Below are 14000 nucleotides of genomic sequence, written 5' to 3' on the forward strand. Positions count from 1 at the left end.
CATGGCCGCTTTTTAGTGCTGTAGAGACCATGCCTCAAAATGAGAATTTAACGAGATGAGTCAGTTTTGTAATGGCCCACTGATTCTCATGAGCATTGAGTAAATAGGATGTAGGAGCATTATGAGGAGTTCTGTATGAATTCATATGAAAAGGATAAGTCCAGTGTGGTACAAACTAGAAAATAAAAGCCAATGTCCTCTTTTACCCCCATTTTTGATGATAATGTTCTTTATTTTTTTTTCTTTCTTTCTCCCTCTCTCTCTCTTTCTCTCTGTCTGTCTTTCTCTTTGCCTTTCTATCTTGTTTTCAGTGGACCGATGGGATTGTAGCGAACACTTTCCGTGAGTTTGCCTCCTCGGAGACGCCTGATAGGAAGTGGGTTGTGTTTGATGGGCCAATCGACACCCTCTGGATCGAGAGCATGAACACTGTACTTGACGACAACAAAAAGGCAGGGAGTAAACATCACCGTCCCACAAATAGCCCTTGGCACACATTTTGTAGCACACATATATGTTTTGCTTTTTTCTTTCGTTCCCTCTGGTCGCATGGAGGCAAAGGCATGAAATGAAGTGCTCATAGGATCTTTTTTCTGTGTTTTTTGTCTTTCTATTGCAGCTCTGTCTCATGAGTGGAGAAATTATTCAGATGTCGAGCCAAATGAGTCTCATCTTTGAGGCCATGGACCTCTCGCAAGCCTCAGTGAGTACTGTTGATTAGGCCACAATGACTCCTCCTTAGAAATAGGTCAGACCCACAGACCACTTCTGACAGCGCCTCTGGAAGGCAAATTGTGAATAATTTTTTTGTTCCTCTCTTCTTCTCATTGCCTGCTCGCAGCCAGCCACAGTTAGCCGCTGTGGGATGATCTACATGGAGCCGTCTCAGCTAGGGTGGATGCCGCTGGTCACTTCCTGGCTTCACACCCTGCCGGAACCCCTGAAGGCACCGGAACATTCCGCCCTGCTATTGGGGCTGTTTGATTGGCTGGTTGCTCCTTCTCTCAGAACCCTGCGTAAACAGTGCAGGGTGAGTGTGGTGCTCCACTGCATTTTGCCTTTCCTTTTCCTATCACTTACATCTAATATGTGCCTGCCACCTTCACCTTAAACATTCAAATATATAGTGGTAGTTAGTTGATTAGCTCAGTCTAGTTTATTACCAGTTTTATCTTAATGGTATATAGGTCTATGATGTAAACCTGGAAAATGGAATGGATTTAAATTATAGAATGGAAAATATATGCAATTAAAAACGTATTGACTTAACCTACGTACATATGTGGTCGCACACCATTGGTATCATATAGGAAGTGGTCCCTACAAGTAACAGCAACACCGTGGTGTCTCTGACCAGACTGTTTGAGATGCTGATGACTGGGCCTGTGACTGAGGACCCTGGAAACAAGAATATTCGCACATGGATCATGGTAAATGACCTGGTATACCTCTAAGCAACAGTTAGTGCAGTTGATTGGAAAGGGATGCAAGATGCAGAATGAAATGGTAATGACCTCTCCCTCAGGGCAGTCTTAATGGACAGGGTGTGATAATTGTGCATTTATCTTGGCTACCAAGTGAACCAGGGACACCATTGTAATATACTGTATGAAATTAAATTGGAATTGTGTGTGTGTGTGTGTGTGTGTGTGTGTGTGTGTGTGTGTGTGTGTGTGTGTGTGTGTGTGTGTGTGTGTGTGTGTGTGTGTGTGTGTGTGTGTGTGTGTGTGTGTGTGTGTGTCTCTGCATCTGTATGTGTGTGTGTGTGTGTGTGTTGCTGCAGGCTGCCTTCGCCTTCTCCCTGGTGTGGTCAGTGGGGGGCAGCTGTGACACAGATGGACGCGTGCGCTTCGATGAGTTCCTTAGAGGCCTGGTCATGGGAGGCTCGGACAAACACCCTTTCCCGGCCGTCGTGGCCAAGTGGGAGTGCCCCTTCGATGACAAGGGTCTGGTTTACGACTACAGCTACGAGGTTTGCCTGACAAATGGGTGGTTCACTTTCTCTCTCTCTCTCTCTCTCTCTCTCTCCCTCTCTCTCTCTCTCTCCCTGCTGACTGCAGGGATGTTTTTGTGGTACGATTACAATTATCAGTGACTCAGTGGCGCAGTTGAACGCTGTATGCTGAACGGCAGGAAGCACTTTTAGTTCTCTCCACAAACTGACCTTTAGAAAATTCCTGTTTATTTGCGGAGAATCTAAACAAAGTTTCGGCCCTTTCAGAACACATTGGCTGAACCCTCTGTAACATTTCCTTTGTATCGCACACAGTTCAAAGGGAAAGGCCGATGGGTGAACTGGAATGAATCGATCAAGAACATCACACTGGGGGACAAGAGCACCCAGGTGCAGGATATTATTGTCCCAACCATTGACACTGTGCGCTATACCTACCTGATGGACTTGAGCATCCAGTATGGCGTGTAAGCATACATTTTGTATAGTATATCAGTGCTAAAGGGTAATCACAGTGGATATTCCCATCAGTTGTGGAACTCCTCTGCGTCAGTTGGAACGGTTGAGTAAGATTTTATAATCTTGTGACCTTGCCGTGCTATTTACATTTAGCAGATGCTGTTGTCCAAATTGAGCTCAAGTGTCTTGGCCTTACCAGATGGCCGGCAGGAGGACATGAGAGATGACGGCTGTTTTGTGAATCTTCTGGAGTTTGTTGAAAGGGCCGGCCTTTGTGTTTTGTTTACGTTTCAGGCCCCTTCTGTTTGTGGGCCCCACTGGAACAGGGAAGTCCGTGTACGTGAAGGAGAAACTCATGAACAATCTGGACAAGGACAGCTACCTGCCTTTCTTCATCAACTTCTCTGCTCGTACCAGTGCCAATCAGACCCAGGTAAACCCAGGAACCAGAGCATAGTCAGACCATGACCAGTGAATGGAGAAAGATATGCTTTTAGTCTAGATTTCAAAATCACACTAGCCAGACAATAGGTTCCTCAAGATCTTTAGACTTTGTGGATGTACAGAAATGTTTTGCATTAGCAAGATGCTCAAAAAGAGAGAAAAAAACATTCCATCCCACACTTTCCATCCTGTAAGTAAAACTAAGTGCACCAGGAGAGAAACCTTAATGTATCTGTTGTAGAGCAACTTTAATTGATTCCTCAGCCACCTTTACACCGACACCATAATCACCTCAATTTGAAAACATATCAGCTTTTAAGATTTTTCTAGTGGCTTTGAATTACCAGATACATTGTGTAAGGGTTGAAATGTCATAATTTCTAAACTCAGCCTTTACTTGGACCTCCCTTTCCTTGAGCAGAACATCATCATGTCCAGGCTGGATAAAAGACGTAAGGGGGTGTTCGGACCTCCAATGGGCAAGAAGTGTGTCATATTTGTAGATGACATGAACATGCCAGCAGTTGAGATCTTTGGAGCACAGCCTCCCATTGAGCTGCTGCGGCAGTTCTTTGACCATGGAAACTGGTGAGCCAGATGTTTAGAAAGTGGGACATGTCATCTCATATACTTTTAAGTAATTTGTATAACTTGTATGGTACCATTATGGCCCGTGTGCCAAACTAATCGTATTTGTTTCAGGTATGATATTAAAGATACCACTAAGATCACCTTGGTTGACCTTCAACTCATCTCGGCGATGGGCCCTCCTGGTGGAGGAAGGAACGCGGTGACGTCACGCTTCCTGCGTCATTTCAACATCTGCAGCATTAACGTGTTCAGTGATGACACCATGGTCCGCATATTCTCCAACATAGTGTCCTTTTACCTGCGGAACAATGAGTTCCCGCCTGACTGCTTCACCATGGGCAACCAGATTGTCAATGCAACACTGGAGGTACACTGCCAGTTACACTAACTGTAGAATTAATAGATGAGGAAATTAGAAAAATAGATTGAAATAGATAGAATGATTAGAAATAGAAAAAAAAAATAAAAATAGCCAGACATTTTCTGATGGACATTACACAAGATCATGGAAAAAAGGGTATTATATAATAGCTATTTATACTAATAAATGTATCAATCTGAGAAATTCTTAATTTTTACATGTCATTGCTCTGTCAGCGTTTACAGGTATATTTGTTTTCTTTAATTGTCTTTCTGTCCCGTTCTTCAACAAGGTCTATAAAAAAGCCATGGAGAACCTCCTGCCCACCCCAGCGAAGTCCCACTACACGTTCAACCTGCGGGACTTCTCCCGAGTGATCCGGGGCTGCCTGCTGCTCAAGAAGGACTCCCTGGAGAGCAAGCGCACCATGATCCGCCTCTTTGTGCACGAGGTCTTTCGCGTCTTTTACGACCGCCTGGTGGATGACCAGGATCGCGCCTGGCTCTTCAAGCTCATGAAAGGCATCGTAGGCGACCACTTCCGAGAGAGCCTCGACAACGTGTTTGATCATCTCAAGCAAGGAGACCAGGTTAGAAATCTGTGAGGAAGGAGGGGTCTAACTATGGCGCAGCTCTATTATATTCGTGGACCCGGGTCCAAGTCTGGCCCGGGTCATTTCCCAATCCCACCCATCTCTCTCTCCTACTCCCTCCCTGTCACTCTCTCCACTATCCTGTCAGAGTAAAGGCATAAAGAGCCCCCAAAATGTAAATAAATATAAAGCGAGGTAAATAGGATATTTCAATTCATTACATTGTGTTCCATTAGTATATTGACACATTTGTATTTGTGTTGAATGTCATTCTGCGTGAGTGAATTATGATACTTTGAAGCTTTAAATGTAGAGTGCTTTCACTCTTAGGGTTAATGTCCCTGCCTTTTAGCATTTTGATGTTATGAATGGAGATTATTCTGAATGGAATTGTTGTTAGGTAGGATAAAATTAGATTATAAGTGGGTTGGCACCTGAGATGGACTGAATTGAATTCCTAAACCTAATGGTTCCTGTCACTTGGGATAAAGTGTCTGCTAAATCCCATGAATTTATTTTATTTGACTCTATTATAGTAAATAGCTTGAGTTGTGATTTGGTGTTGCTTGTGCAGCTTTGTGAAGAGGACCTGAGGAGCCTGCTGTTTGGCGACTACATGAATCCTGAGGTGGAGGAGTCGGAGAGGCTGTACGCCGAGGTGCCGTCCATGGAGAGCTTCAGTGAGGTGGTGGAGCACTGCCTGGAGGAGTACAACCAGACCCACAAGAACCGCATGAACCTCGTCATCTTCCGGTAGCTACCACACCATTCTGCACTTCCGTCAACCATTCTGATGCCACATAGAGAGATATTTCATCCTCAATTTGATCAAGACATGTATTAGCATATATCAGTTATTTTGTTCATGAGTCTTGAACCATTCCCCATATTCTACTGTGGGTGTGTTCGTAAATTGCCACTCCGAGTGCTCCGAGCACTCTTAACTGTTTGAAAATTCAGAATTATTGTGTGTTTATTAAGAGCACCACACTCTCTTAGCACAAGATTTACGAACAGTGTATGTATCAGTTTTTCTATGGAGGACTGACCAGAACCACCATAAAATGATTTTCTTGCCGCCATTAATGATTTTATAATGTAGATGGTGGCACGTAGATATAGGTGGCCATATAGGTGAAGACCAACAGTCCTCTTCTCTCTCCTCTTCTCTCTCCTGGTGTTGCTAAGCTACGTGCTGGAGCACCTGTCCCGCATCAGCAGGGTGCTGAAGCAGCCCGGTGGGAACGCGCTGCTGGTGGGGGTCGGAGGCAGCGGGCGTCAGTCCATCACTCGCCTGGCCACCTTCATGTCCGCCATGACGCTCTTCCAGCCCGAGATCTCCAAAAGCTACGGCATGAACGAGTGGAGGGACGACCTGAAGGTACGGGGCCTCCGAAGAGAGTCGCAAGAGCGATCCAGTGTGACAGACAGAGGTGGTAACAAGTGGTGAATGTCTCAGACAAGGTGGTAAATGAATGAATATACAGTAGCATGCTAACTAACTGAGCCTGGAACAGTGAGATGGTAACAGTCTTTGTCTTGGCTCAGATCTAGTAGGTCTGCTGAATTAGAGCCAGGTTCATTCCACTGTCAGACACTGTGAACTGTCTGGAAATCAGCTAGCTTTGGGTAGTCCGTTATGGGGTTGGGTGTACTATTTGGAGCACTGATGGGTGGTGTGACTTACAGCACCTGCTGAAGAGCGCTGGGGTGAAAGGTCAGAAGACGGTTTTCCTCCTCACTGACGCCCAGATCAAGGAGGAGGCCTTCTTGGAGGATGTGGACAGCGTCTTGAACACAGGGGAGGTTCCAAATTTGTTTGCTGTTGACGAAAAGCAGGAAATCATGGAGGTAAATATGTTCAAATACATTAAATAATGTAATATAATCATTATGAAATCATAAAGGATCATCATGCTATTTCTATATGCCAGAGTGAGAGGTTTTATTTTCTCATAATAATACACAACAGATTTCCACTGATTAAAATGGTACATTGGAACGTTCACCTCTTTGTCTGTTAGGCTGTTCGACCCATTGCTCAGGCCGGTAACAAGAACCTGGAGTTCAGCCCTCTGTCGCTGTTTGCCTACTTCGTGAACCGGTGTCGGGAGAACCTTCACATTGTGGTGGCCTTCAGCCCGATTGGTGACGCTTTTAGGAACCGTTTGCGCCAGTTCCCCTCCCTCATCAACTGCTGCACCATCGACTGGTTCCAGGTCAGGCCGTGTTAATGAGCCTCGTAATTCATGTCTGATGTTTCTTAGGGCGACTTCTAGCGAACTCCCTGAGCTGTGAAGGTTGAAGTCGTGTCTCGGTGAGAGGTAACACTCAGATGGGCATTACTGCAACCTTCACAGGCTGATTTTGGGGCCTGCAAACCCTCTCTCCTCTCTTCATCTCGTCCATCTCTTCTAACAAACCCATTTGGGACTGCAGTGCAGTGTAAAAACACACCTGTTCCCTCTAGTCATGTACAACACAACACAATGCAGCGCAGCACAGCACAGCACAGCACAGCACAGCACAGCACAGCACAGCACAGCACAGCACAGCACATTAAAAGGAACTACTCACAATTGTGACTCTTCAAAGCGAAATCATACATAGTTATTTTGAGAAAATCCACAATAAACAAACTTCCGGGTTAAAATGTTGAATTTCATGTTTTCGCATAATTCGACTGTATACAGTCTACAGTTTCATATTGTGAACTAATTTCACGGAAAAACATACATCTTGACTGTTAAACCCGGCGAAGATTCAACAAATTTGCTGTCATTCCCGTTGTCCACGCTGCTTAAAAAGGTGATTTCTCCTCTTCTGGCATATCGTGACAGGAGAACCATGTCAACTTTGGATGCGGTTATCTTAGCGATAGTTTGTGTAATACCCTCGATATACATATCGTTGGAAAGCTTAGTTTATGGCCGTTCACGTGAGCACAATAACTTTGGAAATGTTGCCGAAACGACTGGTTTCGCTTTGCAGGGTCACAAATGTGTATTCTGTAGAGCCTTGAAATACCACTATTTGTCTTGTCTACTTTTTTTACTCTCTGTCCTGACTCCTGTTCTGCCAGCCTTGGCCAGAGGAGGCACTAGAGCGGGTGGCTAACAAGTTCCTGGAGACTCTGGAGATGACTGACCAGGAGCGTGAGAAAGTCATGCCCATCTGCAAAACTTTCCACACCTCTGCCATCAACCTCTCCCACAGGTGTGTGCATGACTGGTCCCATTTGAACTATTCATGATGAGATATCAGAGGCATTTGAATGAGTAGAACGCTTTCTTAAGTGTTTTACACAGAAACACACATTTCTCTAACGATATCAATACATTTGTTTGTTTATATCAATAGTCTGTATAGCTCACATGAAATGCCTGAGAAACATCTCACATCATCTTACATCAGGGTCACCTTAGTGACACAAAAGTGCTTTCAAAATGGCGTTAGGTTACAATAAACCCCTGTAACTGGATATCCCTAGATTCCTGTCAGAGCTTGGTCGCCATAACTACGTGACCCCCACCTCCTACCTTGAGCTCATTGCGGCCTTCAAGCTGCTCCTCACGCAGAAGCGAGACATGGTGATGAAAGCGAAGAAGAGGTACACCAATGGACTGGACAAGCTGGCCTTCGCTGAGTCTCAGGTTAAGAAACTGCCACAGATCCTCTAATGTGTGCGGATGCATTTGGGTGACTCACTCCTAACCCGGGATATTTCTTGTCAGGTTGGACAAATGAAGAAAGAACTGGTGGAACTGCAGCCCAAACTGAAGCAGGCTAAGATCGACAATGCAAAAATGATGGAGGTTAGCCTTGATTTCTACTCAACAGACATTGTTCCGTATAAAATACAGATATATTACTGGGGAAGCTGCGGTGCAAGTGCCAGCATCCCGACCACATTTGGGTCTATGTACCCACAGGGATCCGGGTTCGATTCTGACCTGGTGTCATTTCCTGATCCCATCCCCAATCCCTCTCCCACATCACTTAATGTCCATCTTCAATATCCTATCAGTTAAACTATCTTTTACTGTCTATGGTTAAACTAGGTTAAAAAAAAAAAAGGAAAACAAATTGCTGTACTTGCTTGTACTGTTTTTTCCCCGATTATTTTTTAAATGGTTTGTTAAATCTGTGGTAATGCCCCAATGGTTTCTCATGGCATCTGCTAAATCTCCCTCTGCTATGGCAGGTGATTGAGGTGGAGTCCGTCCAGGTGGAGGCCAAGAGTAAGGTGGTGCGTGTGGACGAGGAGGCCGCCACAAAGAAGGCAAACGAGGCCCAGGCTTTGAAGGACGAGTGTGAGAGTGACCTGGCCGAGGCCATCCCTGCTCTGGAGGCTGCCCTCTCCGCTCTGGACACCCTGAAGGTCAGTGGCAGAGTTGTTGAGGGTCACAGTGAAGCTGTGTGGAACTAGCCAGACTAGTTCTCATTGAGAATTGGTTAGGATCCTATTATTTCCAAGTTCACAAGCAGTTGCTTGTTCTTCTTTTGAAGAATTTACAGTGCCCAGGTAATTTAATACTGACATGATCAGCGGTAGCCTCTGAAGTACCTCAATGATGCTTGTCTGTTTGTTATCATATAAAGCCCACCCCATATTAAATAAACAGTTGTGATTGGCCTCGCCCATTGTGGGCAGGGGGGGGAAATTCAGTGGCAGGGTTGTGTCTGTTCATACCAGACTGGTGTGGAGCAAATTCTCTGTCAATGGCACAGTGAATCGTTCGGTGGGCTCTGCGCCTGGCCTATTTTTAAGCCCACTGGTGAAGTGAAGTGACCTTGTGCTGGTGAGCTGAATCGTTATTTCATTCCAAAGCCCTCAGACGTGACGATCGTGAAGTCGATGAAGAACCCTCCCTCAGGAGTGAAGCTGGTGATGGCCGCCGTGTGTGTAATGAAGGATATTAAGCCGGAGAAGATCAATGATCCAGCAGGAACTGGACAGAAGGTGAACACCCCCTCTAAACACACACACACACACACACACACACACACACACACACACACACACACACACACACACACACACACACACACACACTCACACACACTCACACTCACACTCACATTCACATTCACATACACACACACACACACACACACACACACACACACACACACACACACACACATACACACACACACACACACACACACACACACACTCACACACACACAGAGGAGTCAGAATGATTGTGAATTACTGTTCTGAGGGAGTTGTGACTCTTTCCACAGATTCTTGATTACTGGGGTCCGAGCAAAAAACTTCTGGGAGACATGAATTTCCTGCGTGATCTGAAAGAGTATGACAAGGACAACATTCCTGTAAGCCCTCTCTCTCTCACACACACACAAGAAAACAAACACCCCATATGCCATGATCATTCACAGGCCAAACACGCTGGAGTAGAGATCAACAGTGAACTGTGTGTGATGTTTATACTGTAAATCTGAGGATGGGAAATCAGTTATGTGTTTTGATGTGACAGGTTCCTGTGATGAGCAAAATCCGCAGTGAGTACATGACCAACCCGGACTTTGATCCTGCCAAAGTGGTGAAAGCCGCAGCTGCAGCAGAGGGCCTCTGTAGATGGATCAAGGCCATGGAGGTGTACGACAGAGTGGCCAAGGTGCTGTGACCAGCTCTCCTCTCAGATCTATCACTCCCTCTGTCTATGGTGTCTGCTATTCTGTTACATGTCAGGGATGTTCAGCAAACATTTCTACTGTTCACATGCCAACATGCTCTCATCTTTGCTCTCATCTTCATCTTATGTGCATTGGCATTATTCCTGCATTACACTACACTATGTACTATTATTTTCATTCAATCATCACAGGATAGTACAGGACATTTCAGACAGCTCAGTGCAAAAGCAAAATGAAATGTGATATTCCTCCCATAACACACCCATCTCGTATCCCTTAGTGACCCCTAACCTCCCAAGCAAGCACCACAACAATGTTCTGTGTAAATGAGTTCAGTGTTATCTGTGGTGTGTTTTAATAGCTATAACCCAGGGTTGTTAATGAACATGACATAGTGTCTGCTATCTGTCCTGTTAATTCACTCTAGCATGTGTGTGTGGATGTCTTTGTGCTTCTCCTCATCTTCCTGTCCAGTCCTCGCTCATAACCCTCCCCCTCTCTCCCCTCAGGTGGTGGCCCCCAAGAAGGCCGGCCTGGCCGAGGCCCAGCAGTCCCTGGCCACCACCATGGCGCTGCTCAACCAGAAGCGGGCCGAGCTGAAGGAGGTGGAGGACCGGCTGGCCTCGCTGCAGCGCACCTTCGAGGAGAAGACCGAGGAGAAAGCCCAGCTGGAGCACCAGGTGGACCTCTGCGCCCGCAAGCTGGTCAGGGCCGAGAAGCTCATCGGAGGCTTGGGAGGAGAGAAGACCAGGTGAGCAGCCACAGTGGCCTCTCAGGAGTTATCATGCTATCATCTACCATTGCTTACTGTATATACTGTGCACTGAAAACGAATTAATTTGCTATTTTCTTTTCATCTTGTAATTTGCATATATCTTGATTACAGAGTGTTCACATATAAAGCTTGAGTGTTAGAAGAATCAAGATAATCTTTTTTGCTGTTTAGGTAATGTCAGGTCAGCTGGTATACATTTTTAAGGCTAATAGCATAGCCTATATTTTGTGTATTTGGCTTTCAATATGTTGGTTTCACGTATATTTAATATATTATTACTCTCCTCTGTTACAAATAGATGGTCCAAGGCAGCAGATGACCTACAGAGCATATATGATAACCTGACAGGAGATGTGTTGATATCAGCTGGAGTCATCGCTTATTTAGGGGCATTCACAGCTGGCTTTAGACAGGACTGCACTAAAGGCTGGACCAGGCTCTGCAAGGTACAGTGCCCGGGCATTCAGTTTTACACTGTCTGCCCACTTTTACCATCTAACTAGTGTCAGCATTGCTGGAAAATGCCAGAAAACTCAATCATGCTCTTATTCAAGTGCTATTGTCTCTGGTGAGATAGGAAAAGAGGTGGTGGAAGAAGGATTTTGTAAAATGTCCATTTATCCGAGTATGCACTCAGTGTATTGTCGGTAATTTGAATCATCCAACGTGGACGTGAGATTATTGGGTTTACTTCCCTCTCAGAGTCAGGACATCCCGTCCTCGGATGACTTCTGCCTGAGTAAAACGCTGGGAGATCCCATTAAGATCCGCGCCTGGAACATCGCCGGGCTGCCCACCGACAGCTTCTCCATAGATAACGGGGTCATTGTCAGCAACTCACGGAGATGGTGAGTCATGCCTCAACACCAGATAACACAGAAAGGTGCAAGAAGTGTGTCAAAGCAATTGTCAAAGCATCAGTGGCATCACAAACATACAAAAGATGGCAACAAATACATAAGATGTTCATTAATTTAAACAGCATTGTGAAGCAAGTATCATTTTTCTTTTGATTAAGTAATTAAAGATAATGATGAACGGATGATAAATGACTGATGTCCCTTTTTCAACACACATAACTCAGAAACTCAGAAAACTGCATAACAGTGCAAACAGAATGTTTCAGAAGAATGTAATGTCACCGTTAACATATAAAAGATTATTTAAAAGACGACTACACTGGATGTTTTTAAATAAAAATGCAAGTATCATTTCACTGTAATTAAAAATCTGAAATGCTGTAAATAATGCTGTGATAAATGCATAACTCCACTCCCCCTGTGTCCTCTCCTCCTTCACAGGCCTCTGATGATCGATCCTCAGGGCCAGGCTAACAAGTGGGTGAAAAACTCGGAGAAGGAAAACAACCTGAGCGTGATCAAGCTGACCGACTCCGACTACATGCGCACGCTGGAGAACTGCATCCAGTTCGGCACCCCTCTGCTGCTGGAGAACGTGGGCGAGGAGCTGGACCCCTCGCTGGAGCCGCTGCTGCTCAAGCAGACCTTCAAACAAGGTGCCTCTTGTGGTTTAGAATAGAACAGGGTTCCCACGGGTCATGGCATTTCTGGAATATCATGGAATTTTAGAAAGTGTGTTCCAGACATGCAAAGTCAGGGAATTGTATCATTTTTGGAGGGCAAATTCGTGGAATATCAGGGAAATTTGTTGTGGCAGTTTCAAATTTACTTTCCAAAATACTTTGCCACAATATCCCAACTATTAACCGCGGCTTATACATTGATTTTGTTGAATTTCTTCAGCTATGAGGTTAGTACATGAGGGCAGTTAATATGGTATTGATATGGTTTTGTTTCTTTTAACTTAAGACACTGTCCTGTGGCACAATACGGCTAGTACACAGGAAATGACTGTAATACAAAAGCATAAAGCATCTTTACTGTGGTAGGGGGTATGGACTGCATCAGGCTTGGGGAGACAGTGATCGAGTACTCTAGTGATTTCCGCTTCTACATCACCACCAAGCTGCGGAACCCGCACTACCTGCCCGAGCTGGCCACCAAAGTGTCCCTGCTCAACTTCATGATCACCCCAGAGGGGCTGGAGGACCAACTGCTCGGCATTGTGGTGGCCAAAGAGAGGTGCGGAGCAGCCACACAGAAACACACGCACATATACATACACACACACACACACTAACACACACAGACCATACTTCATATTAATTTTGTGGTAAATTCTATGACTTCACAAATTAAAATGTTTCATGCATACCACTGAAAAAGTAATCGTAAATAGCTTATGTCATAGCCTATCCCATTATATCATATCCAATTATATTATAGGCCATTGTATTAAATTGTACCCCATTGCCAGGCCTGAGCTGGAGGAGGAGAGGAATGCTCTGATCCTGCAGTCTGCCGCCAACAAGAAGCAGCTGAAGGAGATCGAGGATAAGATCCTGGAGACACTTCAGTCCTCAGAGGGCAATATCCTGGAGGACGAGAGCGCCATCCAGATCCTCGACTCGGCCAAGATCATGTCAAATGAGATAAACAAGAAACAGCAGGTGTGTGTGTATGTGTGTGTGTTTGTGTTTGTGTGTGTGTGTGTACAGTATGTGTTCCAGTGGCAGTGCCTGTGTGTGTGTGTGTGCGTGCGTGCGTGCATGCGTGCGTATGTTTAGTGTCCGAGAGATGTAATGTTGTCTAGTAGTAGTCTAGATGTTTCTATTTGTGATACATTTTTTCATTCAGCTTCCGTTGGCTCTTTTCCACGTAAATCCAGATAGCCGAGAAGACCGAGATCAAAATAGCCGAATCGAGAGAGGGCTACCGAGCCATTGCCAAGCATTCCTCCATCCTCTTCTTCAGCATTGCGGATCTGGCCAACATCGACCCCATGTACCAGTACTCCCTCAACTGGTTTGTCAATCTCTACATCAACTCCATTCAAGACAGGTGAGTGACAAGTCATCACATAATCCAAGCACATCACAGCAGGTTTGCTTTTAGAAAAGATTACCGCAGTTGTTCAGTGTTTACTGTTTATTTATTATTTATTTTGTCATAAAGTGTTTTGCCTGAGATACTGCTACATCAAAGATGTCCAGAGTTTGGTTTTTAAGCATGTTTCTGTTTGCATTATTTCTTTGTATGTAATTTGTAAATAATTCCAGTGGGCTCTGTAGGAACTGTAA

At 45.1% G+C, this 14000-nt stretch overlaps 1 protein-coding gene across 1 annotated transcript in view; it reads left to right on the forward strand.

Moving 5' to 3' along the window:
• Positions 1–14000, forward strand: part of dnah12 (dynein, axonemal, heavy chain 12) — a 36657-nt gene that overhangs the window by 13541 nt on the left and 9116 nt on the right. The window contains exons 31-58 of the mRNA XM_062540197.1: positions 312–452; positions 620–703; positions 842–1030; positions 1311–1430; positions 1784–1972; positions 2270–2421; positions 2708–2846; positions 3279–3445; positions 3560–3815; positions 4102–4398; positions 4976–5154; positions 5590–5782; positions 6091–6252; positions 6426–6620; positions 7484–7617; positions 7892–8054; positions 8136–8216; positions 8606–8782; positions 9233–9364; positions 9652–9741; positions 9906–10046; positions 10575–10816; positions 11139–11286; positions 11543–11688; positions 12142–12356; positions 12750–12942; positions 13178–13370; positions 13589–13761. Coding sequence (XP_062396181.1) covers positions 312–452; positions 620–703; positions 842–1030; positions 1311–1430; positions 1784–1972; positions 2270–2421; positions 2708–2846; positions 3279–3445; positions 3560–3815; positions 4102–4398; positions 4976–5154; positions 5590–5782; positions 6091–6252; positions 6426–6620; positions 7484–7617; positions 7892–8054; positions 8136–8216; positions 8606–8782; positions 9233–9364; positions 9652–9741; positions 9906–10046; positions 10575–10816; positions 11139–11286; positions 11543–11688; positions 12142–12356; positions 12750–12942; positions 13178–13370; positions 13589–13761 — 4691 coding nt within the window. The remainder of the gene's footprint in view (positions 1–311; positions 453–619; positions 704–841; positions 1031–1310; positions 1431–1783; positions 1973–2269; positions 2422–2707; positions 2847–3278; positions 3446–3559; positions 3816–4101; positions 4399–4975; positions 5155–5589; positions 5783–6090; positions 6253–6425; positions 6621–7483; positions 7618–7891; positions 8055–8135; positions 8217–8605; positions 8783–9232; positions 9365–9651; positions 9742–9905; positions 10047–10574; positions 10817–11138; positions 11287–11542; positions 11689–12141; positions 12357–12749; positions 12943–13177; positions 13371–13588; positions 13762–14000) is intronic.

The sequence above is a fragment of the Sardina pilchardus genome, chromosome 7 (assembly GCF_963854185.1).
Source record: "Sardina pilchardus chromosome 7, fSarPil1.1, whole genome shotgun sequence".
NCBI lineage: Eukaryota > Metazoa > Chordata > Actinopteri > Clupeiformes > Clupeidae > Sardina > Sardina pilchardus.